Source organism: Nothobranchius furzeri, chromosome 18 (genome assembly GCF_043380555.1).
Source record: "Nothobranchius furzeri strain GRZ-AD chromosome 18, NfurGRZ-RIMD1, whole genome shotgun sequence".
NCBI classification, from domain to species: Eukaryota; Metazoa; Chordata; class Actinopteri; order Cyprinodontiformes; family Nothobranchiidae; genus Nothobranchius; species Nothobranchius furzeri.
In genome coordinates this window covers 40,506,852-40,522,552 of record NC_091758.1, presented here as the reverse complement: position 1 = coordinate 40,522,552, position 15,701 = coordinate 40,506,852, and the positions used below count along the sequence as shown (strand labels likewise).

Below are 15,701 nucleotides of genomic sequence, written 5' to 3'. Positions count from 1 at the left end.
ATCAGCTCGTTACTGCACTCCCATTTACAAGATGTTCGTGTAGTTTGACTCGTGCCTTTGTGAGCGTCTCCATGGTGAGCGACCACTCGGTGACCAGCTCCTCCCAGCAGGTCAGAGAGGAGAGGACAGAGAGGAGGTCGTCCCAGAGTTCTCTGCTGATGTAAACGTTCAGGTTCCCTTTGATCCATGCAACTATTAAGGTCTGCACAGGAGAGAGGGAGAGTGGAGGTGACAGGATCCCAGCGGTGAATGATAAATAATAAAACACAACAACGCCACATCGTTTACATGTTTAATAAACTATGTCTTTAGTCGGGTGTTCCTACAAAATCTGTTTGAGTGAACAGTGTATTTTACAGGGTATCTGCAGGTTTTTGGGAGCCAAATTTAAGACTTTTTAAGACCTTTTTTAAGGCCACTTTTACCAAATTTAAGCTATTTTTTAAAATTAAATTTAAGCTATAATTTCCAGCTATTGCCTGGAACCGGTGCTAACCACGTCGTGAACGTGGGATTAGCCATCCAGTTACCATTAATGTTGCACTTCCCCATGGCGCAAGCTCCCACTAGCATGCTCATCTAAAAATAGCCCCCTTTCACAACCAACCGAATGTGTACGGTTCCGCTTACGCCAATGTCATACACAAAAAATGCCAAACTAACTAGAAATTCATGAAAATTTTATAGAAATAAAAGAATCTTATTTATTGGGTCTTTGGTAATTTAAGACCTTTGGAAACTATTTAAGGATTATTTGTAATTTTTAAGGATTTTTAAGGCCTTAAATTTGGAAAAGCTAATTTAAGACTTTTTAAGGACCCGCGGATACCCTGATTTCATGATTTAACCACATTTTTCACGTAACAGGTATTTCATTTTCTAGAAGATTAATGTTAATCAAACACACACCTCAGAGTGACGGATTGTGAGAGAACAACAAGTATGACATGGTTTCTAAAGCAGAACTTAGTCATCTCTCTTCTGCCGACGTGCTTTCATGTAGGCAAGTTAGCTGAGGGTGAGGCTAATGCTAGCTCCTTCCTCATGGTTCTCATGACTTATTAATAGTTCATCCCAGATATTCTTGCTGTTCCTGATGATCAGACACTGACAAAAACTGGAAAGCTTTCCACCCAAATCACAGATGTAATAATAATAATAAAAAAGGGATTTTTTATTCTAGCTGTGTTCTTTGAGATGAACGAGCGATTGCTGGACATCTGTTGTGACCTTTTCTCCTCAAAAGGAACATGAACAAACAAATGTGTGTGACAGCGTCCTGGCTCATTAGCTATTCTGCGTAAGATAGAAACGTCCTTGTGGAAGGTGATAACAGGCCGTGTTCACAGTTCTGCACCTGAAATATCGGCCCAGCCAGCCGGCCCGACAGCGTGTTGCTCTTCTTGCCTTGAGGCATGATGGACGGAGGTCTCTTCATTACAGATTCTGTCACTCTCAGCAGAACCAACAGAACCTGCTCCCTGCAGTTGTTCAAAAGTTAAACTTAAAAACAGCTCTTTACTCAAATGCTAGGGCAGGGTGAGACGTTCTATATAAAGATAAAATGAACACATTTAGAGAATCAGACTTTTGTTTCTTTATACCATGTCTTTTGGTCCATAGTTTCATGCATGACGAGGCTGCGGTAGATGTTCAGGACTCGCTTGCACATGTCAACATGCTCCTCTAAAAGAATCTTGATGTCATTAGCAGGCTCCAGCAGGAAAACGTTGGAGGAATGTGTTATAAAAACCTGCAGAAGAAACATGATTAGATTTAATTAACTACTGACAGAAAACCAGAAATGAGACCCGACCCAAAAGTGATGTGCAGTGCTTGTTACGTTACGTCTCCGGCGGAAAGACGGCTTTAAGTGTGGATAAATCAGAATTAAACGTAGAAACATGCTCAGGGCAGGGTGAGTGGGAATCATACTTGTATTGTTGTTTGGACTCCAGCATGAACGCTGTATTCCAGCATTTCACCGTCGACCTCTCTGTTCATTCCCTGAAAATGAGAAAAACAGCATCCGGTGTTAACGTGGCCGGTGTGACGGATGGAGCGGCTGACTGCAGGACATTTGACCTCGTCTTCTTTGTCTCCAAGCTGAGAGCCTGTGTCCACGCTGGTGGCAGCAGGTTTAGGATAGGGCCCTTCTTCTGGCTCCTTCATAAACACGGGCTTGTCCTCCATGGAGATCCACTCTTGGTAAACACGAACTACCTTTCTCATGGCAGCCGCCTCACACATGGGTAGAAGAAACGCCTGAGCAGGCGGAAGCAGAACAGCTCAGCTACTCAACATTAAATCACGAACAACAGATATGAGACCACAGTTGGGTTTCCCTTCACCTGTCTAAAGATCTCTACAATGAAGTTGACGTTGGTTCTGTTGCTGGTCAGGACTCTCCTCACCACCTCCATGTCAGTCAGCTGCTCCTCATCCATGGAGCAGAGGGAGGAGGAGCTGGGTTCTCTCTCCGTTAGCGTGGACGTGTTGGAGTGGCTTTGTTCGGGTTCCCCTCCCGGACCCCCAGAAACCCCCAAACTGCCTCCTGTCGGCCCCAAGGAGCCAACGCCAACTTCCAGGTGGCTCTCAGACCGAACGCCTCCTCCACTGCCGTCGTCTGAGCTGCCTGCAGAGCGAGCGGCCAGTCCAGCTGCTGCTCGCTGGAGTGAACAGTACAAGAAGGTTTTAGATGTTTTATATGATTGGATCTCTTCTTTTCTTTAAATAGAAAAGATAAATAATAAAGCTCTCTATTAGTAACAACCTGTAGGTTTTTAGGGATGTTCTCTCCTTCTGTTCCTGGGATGTGTGCCTGCGTGTTGGGTCGTGGTTCTAACCAGAAGGAAACCAGCCAGCGGATGAAGATGACTCGAGCCTGAAGGAAGCTCTCTTTGGTGCAGTACAGCGTTTCTCCACCATCCTGCTCCCTGCGCACCATGCTGTAGTACGGTTTAGAGCGCATCGGTGGGACGTCTACGGGGAAAAGGAGAGTCGTTTACATGCAGTCTGGCTCTGTTATGATTTATTATTAGCCTATCTACACCGACTCGTATAACTGACCTAAGATGGGGTTGTAAAGGCTTGTTTCCATGGCGAAGTTGGGAAATATATGAGGAAGGTAAAACTTCCTAAAGTGACCAAAGAGGAAGTTGAAGCCGCGTTCGTGGTTCTCTTTATACCGCCACTCCAGTGACTTGGCCTGTTGGACACAAACAAGAAACGTTGTGTCCTAAAGAGAGAACAGAAAAAAGGAACAAACGGAGAAGAGCACCATTGTTTCAGCAGGAGAACGTTTTCAGTGTGTGAGCGCCTGCATGCATCAGTCCAAGCACCAAGCAGAGGAGATACCAGCAGTTTCACTAAAAACAGGAGGATGCAATGTGCGTTTTAGGGGGTTAATGACTCCAGGCAGGAATCCGATTCCCGTGTTCAGGATTAGTTGTGCGTTTTCACTGTGTGGATATGCTGTGTTAACCGTGTTAGTAAAGAATGGTGATAATACCTGGTTTACCATGTATTTCAGCAGAGCTTCTAGGAAGAAGGCAGTGAGATCTTCCTGGTTTTTGTCACCTGACTGAGGAGCAACCAATGGTGTGATTTCTTCAGGTGTCACCTGAGCTGCAGGGAGAAGTTGGGAGGTTGTTTTAACTCAAGACAGCAGGACAACATCCTGTTTATCAGGGTATCTGCAGGTTTAAGGGAGCCAAATGTAAGACTTTTTAAGACCTTTTTAAAGGCCACTTTGACCAAATTTAAGCTATTTTTTTTAATTAAATTTAAGCTATAATTTCCAGCTATTGCCTGGAACCGGTGCTAACCACGTGGCGAACGTGGGATTAACCATCCAGTTACCATTACACTTGCACTTCCCCATGGCGCAAGCTCCCACTAGCTTAACCAGCTAATGTGCTCATCTAAAAATAGCCCCCTTTCACAACCAACTGAATGTGTACGGTTCTGCTTACGGCAACATCGTACACCAAAAATGCTGAACACTAACTAGAAATTCACGAAAATTTTATAGAACCCAAAGAATCTTGTTTATTGGGTCTTCGGTAATTTAAGACCTTTGGAAACTGGATTTAAGGGTTATTTGTCATTTTTAAGGATTTTTAAGGCCTTAAATTTGGAAAAGCAAATTTAAGACTTTTTAAGGACCCGCGGATACCCTGGTTTATGGTGTGTTAACATTTACAACACTGAAGCATGCATTAAAGTTTGTTTGTGTGGTACTAACTCTCCACCAGACTCAGCGGTGGGTTGATCAGAGTGTCCAGGGTGCGTGGAGTCCCACGATAGAGTGGAGCAGGAAAACCGGGAATCAAACATGCAAACATGCAGAGCTGCTCGTGCTCCGCGTTGCTCTGCAGTGCCTGCATCCACAGCAAGAACAAACGCACGCCTTCACGACGGATCTGCAAAAAATAAAAATAAAAAAAATAAAGAGAGAGGAAAATTAGGATCGTTTTGATTTTCCTAAAATGAAAAAAATCACCGTTTGTAACCACGAAGTGAACTGTTCTACGTCGAGTGGGTAAAATACACGAAGAGGTTACCTTTAGAGAGTTTCCTGTGTGCAACAGCTTCTTCAGGATTAATCCTGACAGAAAAATAGTTCATTACTTGATGAAGTTCATCTCAGGTTAAGAAGGAAAACGTCAGATTAAACGTGTAAAATGTTCCTAGAAAAGCGGAGAGTTACCGATGCTGTGGAACTGCCACCGACTCTGGATTCTTTCCGGCAGGAGCTGGAGGATTTTCTGAAGGGAAAAACATTTTAAGAATCAGTTTTGTGTTCTGCCAGTTTTAGATTTCCAGTCTTTGAATGAGGAATGGGTGTCAGGATAAAGCCCCGCTGTTTTGGTAACACTTAGGGATTAAGAACACACACAGTGACTGGAAGTTCTCTGGATTCCAAAAACTTAATGGATGTTTACATTATCCCTGTACCTCTGGCCAGCTAGCAAACAGCTCATTTACCCTTCAAGTCGGTGGGCAAGGCAAACTAATCTTTCTATTGTAGAGCTTTATTAGGGACTTGTGCCTGACCACTTATCAGGGCTCTTCGACCATTTTGAGCCCCAACAAGGATTTTTTGAGGCTGGAAGAACATTTTTCCATCATAAATAAATGATAATCTAGAACGTTTTGATTTAAATCCATATTACCCGACTCATGCCTAATGTTGAACACCTCAAAAACTGTCTGTATGTATTTTTCAAAACGCCCCCTGAACTTGAAGCAGTCAGATATATTCCTGGATGGAGTAGAGCTTGATCTAGTACCAGACTTTAAATATCTTGGGGTCATTCTAGACCCAACATTATCCTTCAAGAGTCATATAAATAAAGTGTCCCAGGTACTTAAATGTAATAATCAAAATTTTACTCATATATGTAATAATCTAAATATGAATGTTGCAAAAACTTATTTTTACTCAATGATCATCTCTCATATGGACTACTGTTTGACATCCTGGTCGCTCGCTTGTCCAACAACACTTAAAACTATTGAAAACATTTATAAAAGAAGTTTAAAATTACTTGACAAAAAACCGACTTCCCACCACTGTTGTCATGTGTTAAAAAAACATAAATTACTGAACTTCAATAACTTAATGAAACTTAAGAGTCTGTTTAATATATAAAGTCTTACACTCCCTTGCTCCACCACCACTAAAGCAGTTCATTAGGCATAAAGAAAGCTCAAACAGGACAGCACGAGCTACAATTCGAGGAGAATTGTTTATACCACATAGACAGACAGCATTTGGGCAGAACATCCTCTCTGTCAAGGGTGGCCATCTGTGGAACAGTCTTCCTCAACCCATTAGAGAATGCTCGACTTTCAATTTGTTTAAGGCAGGGGTGTCAAACTGATTTTAGCTCAGGGGCCACATTGAGGGAAATCTAGTCCCAAGTGGGCCGGACCGGTAAATTAAAAAAAAAACTTCAGATTGTTTTCTTTGTTTTAATACAATCAATATAAAACAAGGCTGGAGCCTGAGGACAGTGTAGTACAAGTACAACACCTGAAGTGTACTAGAAAATTTGAAAAAATAAAAATAAAAAAATTCAACAAATAAAAAAAAACATTCCTTACTGATTCAAAGAGCTTACAGGTCACATGGCTAGATCAGTTTCAAGCAGCACTTTAAGTATATTTGACTCATTTTACTTTACATCTTTTAGCTTTCACCGGCACATCAACATCAGAAGTCACATCCTGAGTGGCGGCCGACTTCAGGATGGGATTCAAGTTCTTGTGTGAGCCTTGAGCGCAGCTTTGTTTTATTTATACTCATTACAGAGAAAACTTGCTCACAAAGATACGTTTATTTTCACTCTACATTGTAAAGTATGAAAATAAAGTTTACACAATTATCTTGCGGGCCAGATTTAACCCGCTTGCGGGCCGGATTCGGCCCGCGGGCCGCATATTTGACTGGTTTAAGGCAAAGGTTATAAACTGGTTATGGACAAATCAAGTGTGTGATCATGTATGAGTTGTATAGTTTTAATGCTTTACTTGTGAATAGAATGGTGTGTGTGTAAGTTTGGTGATGGAGTTTTTATTATGAGTGAATGATGAATTTTTATGAATTATTATGTCTTTTTATGTCTAAGGACAACAGGTGGAAATTAGCCTTTGGCTATAATCTGGCATGTTTACATTCATGTAAGCTGCTTTTACATTTACGTTCATTAACATGCACTGTCCTACTTAAATAAAATAATAAAATCTCTGAGAAAAACAAATGAGGAAAATAGAGTGAACATAAACTTTTAAGATTCAGTGGAACTCTGTATTTTTATTTTTGTTATAATAGATCTATGGGGAAAAATACTAATGTGTGTAGTTTAAAAAGGGAGTAAAACACCAGAAGATTTTAAAGAAATGTGCACACTTATTCCAGTCCTGATCTGAATTTTAAGAGTGTAAAAGGGCAAACAGCGGTCAGTAACACAAACACCCACACAGCTATCTTATCCTGGATACTCAAGTGCACCAAATGCCAGTGGTCTAAGTGAGTCCGGGGTCGGTGCCAGCTGGTGTTATGGTACCGCCTGAAACCATCTACAGAAAGTCAGAGCTTGTGGATTCATGGACGCCCCCACCGGTGTAGCCCTCTATACTGCAGCAGCGATGACTTCAGTAAAAACAACAAATCCCAGTAAATGTGTCCAAAATTCTCAGACCCAGATAATCCACGCTCCTCCACTTGAATTATAATTTTATGGAGTCAGTTTACTCCAGGATTTGGGGGGGGATTCAACAAAAGGAAGCAAAAGTAGTCACCTCAAAGATGAAGAGGATTGAGTCCAGCTCTTCCCTCTGAGATTTATGACCTGGAAAACACAGATTCGGTTGAAACGAGCAGAAAATCTCCAGCATGAGGTCAATTTATGATTCCTGCGTTCCTGCATGAGCACCTTCCAACACAGATAAAACTCACCTTTCTGCTTGAGGCTGACCTCAATGGCGACAAAGTTTTCAAAGAAGACATAGTAGATATGGGAATAGTACAGGTCAAAGAACTGCTTCAGATCTGGAGCCTCAGAATTTTCTGGGAAGAACGAACAGGGGTGTGAAATAGAGAGGAGCATTTTTCTTTTCCTCTCCAGAAAACATATTCAGTGTAAAATAAAACCTATAAAATTAAGAATTAAATATGAAAAAGACCACTGCAAAACACATTTGCGGTGGTCTCCAGTAATATAAATATATGCCTTGTGAGTTGATACCACACACTTATCTGCAACGCTGATATTTTATCCCCACAATTAACTCAAGCCTGAAGGAGTTCAGCTGTGTGGTGAAGTTACTAATGCTAATGGTTAGCATCTACTAGCTGAGACGTTCTTTGCTGTTTTCTGGACACTAAAACAACAACAGCCTTCCCTGTCGAGGGTCAAGATGGGTGAGTCCATGAATGTCAGGTGACAGCGTGACGTAGATCTGTCAGGATTTTCGAGTTTGAGCGATTTTCCATCTATTTTCTCTATCGGCGGCTAATACAGGAAATAGAGGCAGAAGATTAGTTTCACGGTCAGCCTGCATGTTAAACGCAGAGTGACATAACTCAAAACAAGCAAGAAAAAATGGTTTCTCAATTAACTTGGTTTTTAAGGCTTCTCGTTTTGGACTTCTCATCATACGAAGCACGGTTGAGAAGTGCAGCCTCGAGTTTTCTAACGTCACTCGGGCTCCTGGAAACAACAGCTCAGCTTCAGTTTGGACCTCACTTTTACCAGATGTACTGACTGTACACGCAGATTTAGAGGTCTAATGAAGGCTGAAAGCTGAACTCAGACACACACACACACACACACACACTCTCAGCTGCCCTTGCAAGGTCTCAGTTGACGCATCTGTTATCATTTCTCCTTCAAACTGACATTCAACCACAACATTTGCTGTCATTTAATTAGATTATAAACTGTCACCCATTTAAAGTCTGATTTCTGATGATAGAATGAAATTACCCTGTGGTATGAGTAACAGAACAACAGTGTAATTATAGTTAGATTAAGACCTTTTAGGCCAGGGATTCCAAACATTTCAATAAGGACAAAATTACAAAGTTATAAAAATTCTCACAGGACACACAAAAACTTTTTTTTTAAAAAGTGTTGTTCAATGAAAAATAATTTCTTAAATTATTTCTGACTCTAATGGGTCACTGAGTGTTTCTACCAGGCTGAACATGAAAATAGTCTCCTACACCTTTCTCCTGCATTAGCTTCTGATAGAAAATAGACAGTGAAATTCTTGGATTAGGAAAGCCTGAGAGATCTACATCTGTCTCTTAACATTCATGGACTCACCCATCTTGACTAATGACGGGGAAGGCAGTTGTTGGTTTAGCGTCCAGGAAACGGCAGAGAACACCTTGGTTAGCAGAAGTTAGCAGTTAGCATTAGTAACGCCACCACACAGCAGAACTCCTCCAGGACTGTGTTATTGGTGTAGATAAAACATCAACGTTACAGAGCAAACAGAGTCATTGGTAGAGTTGTGTGGTCATTAGCCAATCAGAAGAGAGATGTCCAGGTATCAGGAAATAAGATTCCGAATCCTGCTGTCTGAAGAGCAACTCTAATCCGGCTCACGTTTAGTTCCTGAAAATAGTGCAGCAGATTTAGGATATTATTATTACCTTTAATCTAAATAAAAACCATTTTGAATAAGTTTTCATTCTATGTGCCGATAATATGCGGTTAAAAATCTGATTCATAAATAAAACTGCACTTGTCATTAGAAAGTCCGACTTTTTCCTCAAGTGACCTTTCATTCATTATGTGAACTACACATTCCTCAGCAGGGTCATGAGGGCAAAAAGTGGGGGACACCTTGGACAGGTCTCCAGTCCATCACAAGGACACAAAAATGAGAAAGTCACACACACACACACACACACACACACGGGGGAGCATTTCAAGTCTCCAGTTTGAGATGCAAGTTTTTGGTCTGCAGAAGAAAACTGTAGTAATCGGGGAAAACTCACTCATGCATGGAGAGAACATGCAAACTCCATGCAGCAAGGCCACAGAAGGGATTCAAACTACAACCTTCTCTCTGCAAGACAATGCTACTAACTGCTCCACTGTGCCGCTTAAGTAAGACTTTTTGCAGCAGTCATTTCTTTTTCTTTATATAATCTAATCTAGCACATTGTCGGGTAAAACTCAGAGGTACTTTTGCAATTCAGTTAAATAGTTAATGCCAATGCAAGTGTGTCTGTTGGTGTGTGTTATCATAATTCTGAGTTCCCCATAGAGCACAGAGGGAGGGCACACCCATTTTACGCAGACATACACAAAAACAAGAGGAAGTGGAGCTACTGTACAGGACTCAGAGAGGAAATACTCCAGGCCATTTCTCTCTCCGGTCTCAGCTATTTCAAACACACACACACACACACACACACACACACACACACACACACACACACACACTCCAAATTGATTTTATGTCACAGCATTAGGAGAAAACACTCTGGACTCTCACTCTTCAGGTTTTTGTCCCATAGCCAGGCACACCCCAGCAGAGATCATAGCAACCTGACTCACAGCATGAGGGATCAGTGTTTGCACTTTAAGCTTATTTTCATAAACCTTAAATCTTCTCTGTCCTAAGACCATGTGATACTGGTATATCATCCAGTATATACATCTTACATCTCACCCCTTTAAACCACATTTTACTGTGGTTAAGACATCTGATTTATTTTACACTTTCACAACACTACTATTCTGGAGCAACGACTAACTTTAAATACAGAAAATTGTAAAAAATAATAATAATAATAATAAAAGAAATACCACATGAAATACTTTTGGTACAAACAGCAACTCGGGAAAAGTAATAAGCTATTAAGAACAAAACATAAAACTGAATGGAAGCAACTCAAGATGTGAAGATTTTCGGAAAAGACGTAGCCTGGTGCGTAAAGCTAACCAATTAGCAGCCCTTAAAGGAGAATAAACTCACCTATGACTATTCTGAGATGCTTGAGTCTCGTCAACACATCCTTCTTTGGGTCCAACACTTTCTGTGTTGATTTTTTAACGTCCCCATGAGGCTTTTTGGAAAACATTCCTGAAGCAGGATTCAAGAATGCGACAGAAAGAATAAGCTAGGCTGTACAACTGCTCAGTCGGCGTTAATCTTCAAACTGTAACAAGAAATCGTTCCGCCTCGGTCATTTATTACCACTGCGCTGCATGTAAGCAGCTCCCCGCTACGACACTGAAAATGTTCACGAGTAAAATCGGCCGCATGCTGTTTACACTAAAAACAAATACGTGCAGCGTAGCGGGGAAACGAATCCATCCATCGCAGCTCCGCAGCCTACAAGGCTAAACCAAACTAGCTGGTTAGCTGTCCACTTAGAAAACATCATGGCAGGAAGAAAAAAAATTGGTGCCAAATAAATTTACAACTAACCCTAAATTGTGGCAGCAAATTGAGACAAGTTATTTTAAGTCAACTAAATACATATATAATACAATTTGAATTTATCTTAACTTAACATTTCATCTTTTATTATTTCAATTTAAAGTTTTTATCACCCTTCTTCGTCAACGCTCAACCTCGTGCGTGCGTGTGGGTATTGTAGTTTTTGTTTTGCAGTCAGACACTTGAATTTAGGAAATTAGGCATGTAGAAAAAAACTACAATTCCCAAAATTAATCAAAGCGCCTGGTTGAGATTTGTTTTTAGCATAGCAAAGACACAAATAGTGCTCGAGGAAAGCGAAGTTTCGTATTTTTCTACAAAGACTATATTTTATAAACGTTTTTTAGCTTTTCAGCATATTGTGAGGTGGGATTTAAGCGCAGTAATCTTTGCATTTTTGTTCTAATTCGTGATATGACATTATATTTTATCTAACGCTATAATGCTAACAAATAGCTAACTTTATTGTTAGGTGACACCGTTTCCTCCGTTAACTGGCTTTCCTTATTAAACTTTATGCGCTCATTTTATTATATATTGGAGTGTTGTTTGATATGCATAGATCCTGAATATTTTACACACAAAAATAATTTAACAAATTGTTTTAGTAGTAAATATGACATATAAACGTATTTTAAAACATGAATTGCTCTGTAATAAGTCAAGTTACATAGCGTTTTGAAGTTTTAGACATATTATAGGACTTTGATGACGTCTCCATTTCCAAGTATTTAGTAGTCTGTCATTTATGTGCATTTTAGTTTTAAATAAGCACATAAAAGGTGAAAACATGAGTAAATGTCTGCAGTATATTTGACTGCATTTACCGTGTGGTTCAACTTGATGTCTTAACAATGAATGAATCTAAGTAATATAACAACCTCTGCTTAACGAAAATTTAGATCTTATCCATTTTTTTCCATTTAACAGAACAGCTCTGAAAGTGACTTTGTGTCATGCCAGTGCACCGTGACAGAGAGAAGAAAGAGAATATCGCTGAAGATATGGAGCTGGAGGAGCAGGAGCACGAAGCATCCACCTCAGACGAAGAGGATTCTGAAACCTCGTCTGTTTCTGAGGATGGAGAGAGCTCCGGTGAGAAGCTCTGAAGCTACAGATTATGAAAATGCAGTGAAAGAAAACAATTATTTGATATAATTATAAGATAGAGATATAGACAAATATTTGATCTGATTATGAGGCATCTCAACATTTCAGCTTTGTTTCACCTAAAGTTTCTAATATGTGAAATAAAACAGCACATCTGTTTTTTCTGACGTTGCAGAAATGGATGAGGAGGACTGTGAGCGGAGGCGGATGGAGTGTCTGGATGAAATGGCCACCTTGGAGAAACAGTTTAATGATCTCAAAGACCAGTGAGACACATTTTGAATATTAAAAGATAGTTTTATATTTGAATTACAAAATTCATGACCAACAGGGAGTAAATGTCTCTATATTGACTTCTGTGATGTGTGCAGGTTATATCGAGAGCGTCTGAGTCAGGTGAGTAGCAAGCTGGCAGAGGTGGAGGGTGGCCGGGCAGCAGAATATCTGGAGCCTCTGACTGTTCTGCTGGAGAACATGCAAGTTCGCACCAAGGTGGCAGGTAACTTTGATACACACACTCAAGAGAATAGCACACTTTACAATTCTTACTATGTGTACTCTTATATCCCCAATCTTTGTCAGGAATCTACAAAGAGTTGTGTTTGGAGTCTATTAAAAACAAATATGACTGTGAAATCCAGGCTGCATGCCAACACTGGGAGGTTAGAAACACAGATTACTTGATCACCAACTAGATGTAACAGATTTTTACTTAATCTATAACTTTTACGTGTTTGCAGAGTGAGAAACTGCTGCTGTTTGATACGGTGCAGAGTGAGCTGGAGGAGAAAATTAGAAGACTTGAAGAGGACAGACACAACATAGACATCACATCAGGTAAAATGTCATTAAATCTGTAAACGTGTTCAGCTTGTTGTAACACATCTGAATATTTAAGTGTTTTTGTTTCAGAGCTGTGGAATGATGAGTTATCTGGCAGGAAGAAAAGGCGAGATGCTTTAAGTCCAGAAAAGAAGAAGAGACGGCCTTCTGTGGTGTCTGATATCCTTAATGTTTCTGTTGTTGCTTGAATTTGTCAGGTTTTGTTTTCATTTCTTAGAAATCATAACACTGGTGTTGTCTTTAACTCTGCTCACGTCCATATATTGTGTATATGCTACCGGATCTGGACATTCTGGAAGACTGGACAGCTATCAGAAAGGTGTGTTTGAGAGAGAGAGAGAGAGAGAGAGAGAGAGTCCTTTATCAGCCATTTCTGAGTCTGTTTTATCCTCCAGGCCGTGGCCACGCTGGGACCCCACAGAGGGAAGTCTGACTCTGACGGCTGCATGTTTCCTGTCAGATCTGAGAGAAACCGACCCGTTCTCAACTGCTGAGGCAGACACATTTATTAATAAGCTGACAGGGCCATCAAACACACATATATACACACCTAAACGGTCCTCTCTCTGTCTTTTACATTACTCTACATCATTTTTGATCGCAACTCTGCCTTTAAGCAACACCAGCTGGTAAATGGTGGTCACGCAAAACAAGGACTCTCACTTTTGATCCAGTCAGAATGGCGCTGCTTCAGTTTGGACTCAGGCTTCACACACACTTTCAACAAATTCAGGTTTTTGTGGTTTGATTACAAAAAAACAATTTTTTTTATTTTTTAACTTTGTATACTCTTCCTGGTGCAACTTTCGTGCAAGACTTTATCTTTGGTTTTAAAACATGTTTGGAGGTTAACACAGATACGTGTTTTTCTATATTGTTGGCAGTTTTGGAAAATATTGGACAAACATTTTCTGCTTTTCAGTTCAACTCACATGTGTATACTTAAAAAAAGCAGACACGTTTTTTTTCTTCTTTTAAAAAATAATTACATTTTAATAGCCGTCAGTATTTGTTTACCTTTTGAGCACTCACTCACTTGTTTAAGTGTTTTAACTTCTTCAGAGAACTAGTCACGGATGAAGCCGCAGTCGTATTTTAACACTTCGATAGTTGCAATAGAAATCTAGTATTCAGTGGATTCAGATACAAATTAGATGTTTCAGCAGAACTTCACATTTTCATCAATGTTATGTAAAACATATTTCTGTTATGCATAAAAATACATCAAAATCAGTCATTTTTACAGATTTACAGCAAAAAAAAACAATTTTTTTTTGCTAATTTCAGGCTTAAAACCTGTGGTTTGAAACTAGTTTATTTTTTATATCATTACTGAGACCAATAATTGCCAAGTGTTATAATATATTGAATTGTCAGGTAACAGTCTGGTTTTCTGTTGCTTTGGTGAACTTTAAGGAGAAATTATTCACGATTGTTATACTAGTTCAAAAAGTGTAAGACCTGACAATCTGTGAATTTATATCCATTTTTACGTCTCTGGTTTGCAGATGGATCTGTAAGTAAGGTTAAATCACTCATTTTAGTAGAGGACTGCAGGAACGACACCAGGAATCATCAATATGCTGAAAGGCTAGCTGTAATGCAGTAAACATCTTAATCAGAGCCATCTTTTTAAATATTTAGCATTACTGTTTAAGTATTAATGTGTTTTAAGTCATTGGATGGGTTTTACAATTAAAAGCTGTTTTATAACTGTTTGTGGTTTCTGTGTAAAAACGCTGCCGAGTTGAGGGATTAGATCAGATCCAGAGGAGCCTCGGTGCGTTTTAACAGGTCGCTTCACTGATATGAATGAAATATTCGACAGCTTTCCTCATTAGAAGCACCAGCGTTCTTCGCGGGTTTTAAAACACAAAAACAGGAGGGAGCTGCAGAGAGATCCGGTGCAGCCATGAGATGTTGATGTTGAATGAAGTCACCCCCTGCCAGAGTCTTAACTCCACTCCCATTTCCTGTTTGAAAAATGCACCTCAAGGAGGCGTTGCCTGGCAGACATAAAGGGCAAAGCTTGTTAGAGATGAGCCAGTTCTGCGCAGATTAGATCACCGGTGATCGGCGATTAGATTCGTGTCCGACTTGACGCCGACTTGCTCTGACGTCATGCATACGTATGCAACGATAACCTCGTGAGATCAAGGCGGCCGCAGATTTTGGAGCAAGGCGCTGCAGTTGCTCTCCACCAGCTGCAAAACCTAGGGGATGACGGGAAACGCCTGGCTCTCACCTGATCTAAGATCTGATTGGTTCACATTCTGATCCGAACATCCGGTGGCAGAATGCAAAATGTTAGTTGGTCACGTGTATTCTGTAAATCATGTAACGGTGATGATGACAACAATATGGGCCATAAAGAGAAATGTGTTTTGTGTTCTTTTGTCACGTTTCCTGTAAGCACACGCTAATCTACAGCTGATAACCTTTACTTATTATTACAGTCATGCCTCCATATGCATTATATTATATCTTTAAGCATGTGATGATGTGTTTCAGTTGCTAACAGGCACCAGAATTAAAATAAACAAGTATGAACCCGAGAGCTACACATGTAGGGAAATGTGTTCGGCTTAAATGCCGGCTTTCAGCCACTCCCCCTGCTGCGTCCATCTGTTTTCCAGGCGAGGCGCTGCTCAACACGAACAAGCCCACACACACAGGCTCACAGCGGCATTGCGACATCATATGATACCAGCTAACATCATAGGGTAACTCTTAGCCAATAGCAATAGCAGATTTAAATTCAAATGTAGTGTGCAGCG

At 40.4% G+C, this 15,701-nt stretch overlaps 2 protein-coding genes across 11 annotated transcripts in view; one reads left to right on the top strand and one right to left on the bottom strand.

Annotated features, from left to right (window-relative positions):
• Positions 1–10,835, bottom strand: part of ralgapa1 (Ral GTPase activating protein catalytic subunit alpha 1) — an 85,212-nt gene extending 74,377 nt beyond the window's left edge. For 7 of the 10 annotated variants that reach the window (XM_054730147.2, XM_070547088.1, XM_054730143.2 and 4 more), the window contains exons 1-14: positions 10,504–10,835; positions 7,466–7,576; positions 7,309–7,358; positions 4,712–4,769; positions 4,566–4,609; positions 4,247–4,424; positions 3,512–3,627; positions 3,070–3,208; positions 2,774–2,982; positions 2,352–2,669; positions 1,936–2,265; positions 1,605–1,753; positions 1,358–1,481; positions 56–202 (exon numbers count right to left, since the gene is read on the bottom strand). In XM_054730147.2, the coding sequence (XP_054586122.2) occupies positions 56–202; positions 1,358–1,481; positions 1,605–1,753; positions 1,936–2,265; positions 2,352–2,669; positions 2,774–2,982; positions 3,070–3,208; positions 3,512–3,627; positions 4,247–4,424; positions 4,566–4,609; positions 4,712–4,769; positions 7,309–7,358; positions 7,466–7,576; positions 10,504–10,609 (2,079 nt within the window). In that variant the 5' untranslated portion in view covers positions 10,610–10,835. The remainder of the gene's footprint in view (positions 1–55; positions 203–1,357; positions 1,482–1,604; positions 1,754–1,935; positions 2,266–2,351; positions 2,670–2,773; positions 2,983–3,069; positions 3,209–3,511; positions 3,628–4,246; positions 4,425–4,565; positions 4,610–4,711; positions 4,770–7,308; positions 7,359–7,465; positions 7,577–10,503) is intronic. The other 3 variants (XM_070547089.1, XM_054730145.2, XM_054730142.2) reach the window with 2 other exon arrangements.
• A 372-nt stretch (positions 10,836–11,207) lies between these two features.
• On the top strand, positions 11,208–14,257 carry brms1la (BRMS1 like transcriptional repressor a). Its single transcript, XM_070547087.1, has 9 exons — positions 11,208–11,337; positions 11,902–12,066; positions 12,257–12,347; positions 12,453–12,580; positions 12,664–12,743; positions 12,822–12,918; positions 12,994–13,083; positions 13,179–13,243; positions 13,320–14,257. Exons 2-9 carry the CDS (start codon positions 11,928–11,930, stop codon positions 13,416–13,418), a joined length of 789 nt encoding a protein of 262 aa, XP_070403188.1. The 5' UTR covers positions 11,208–11,337; positions 11,902–11,927; the 3' UTR covers positions 13,419–14,257.
• Positions 14,258–15,701: the final 1,444 nt, after the last annotated feature.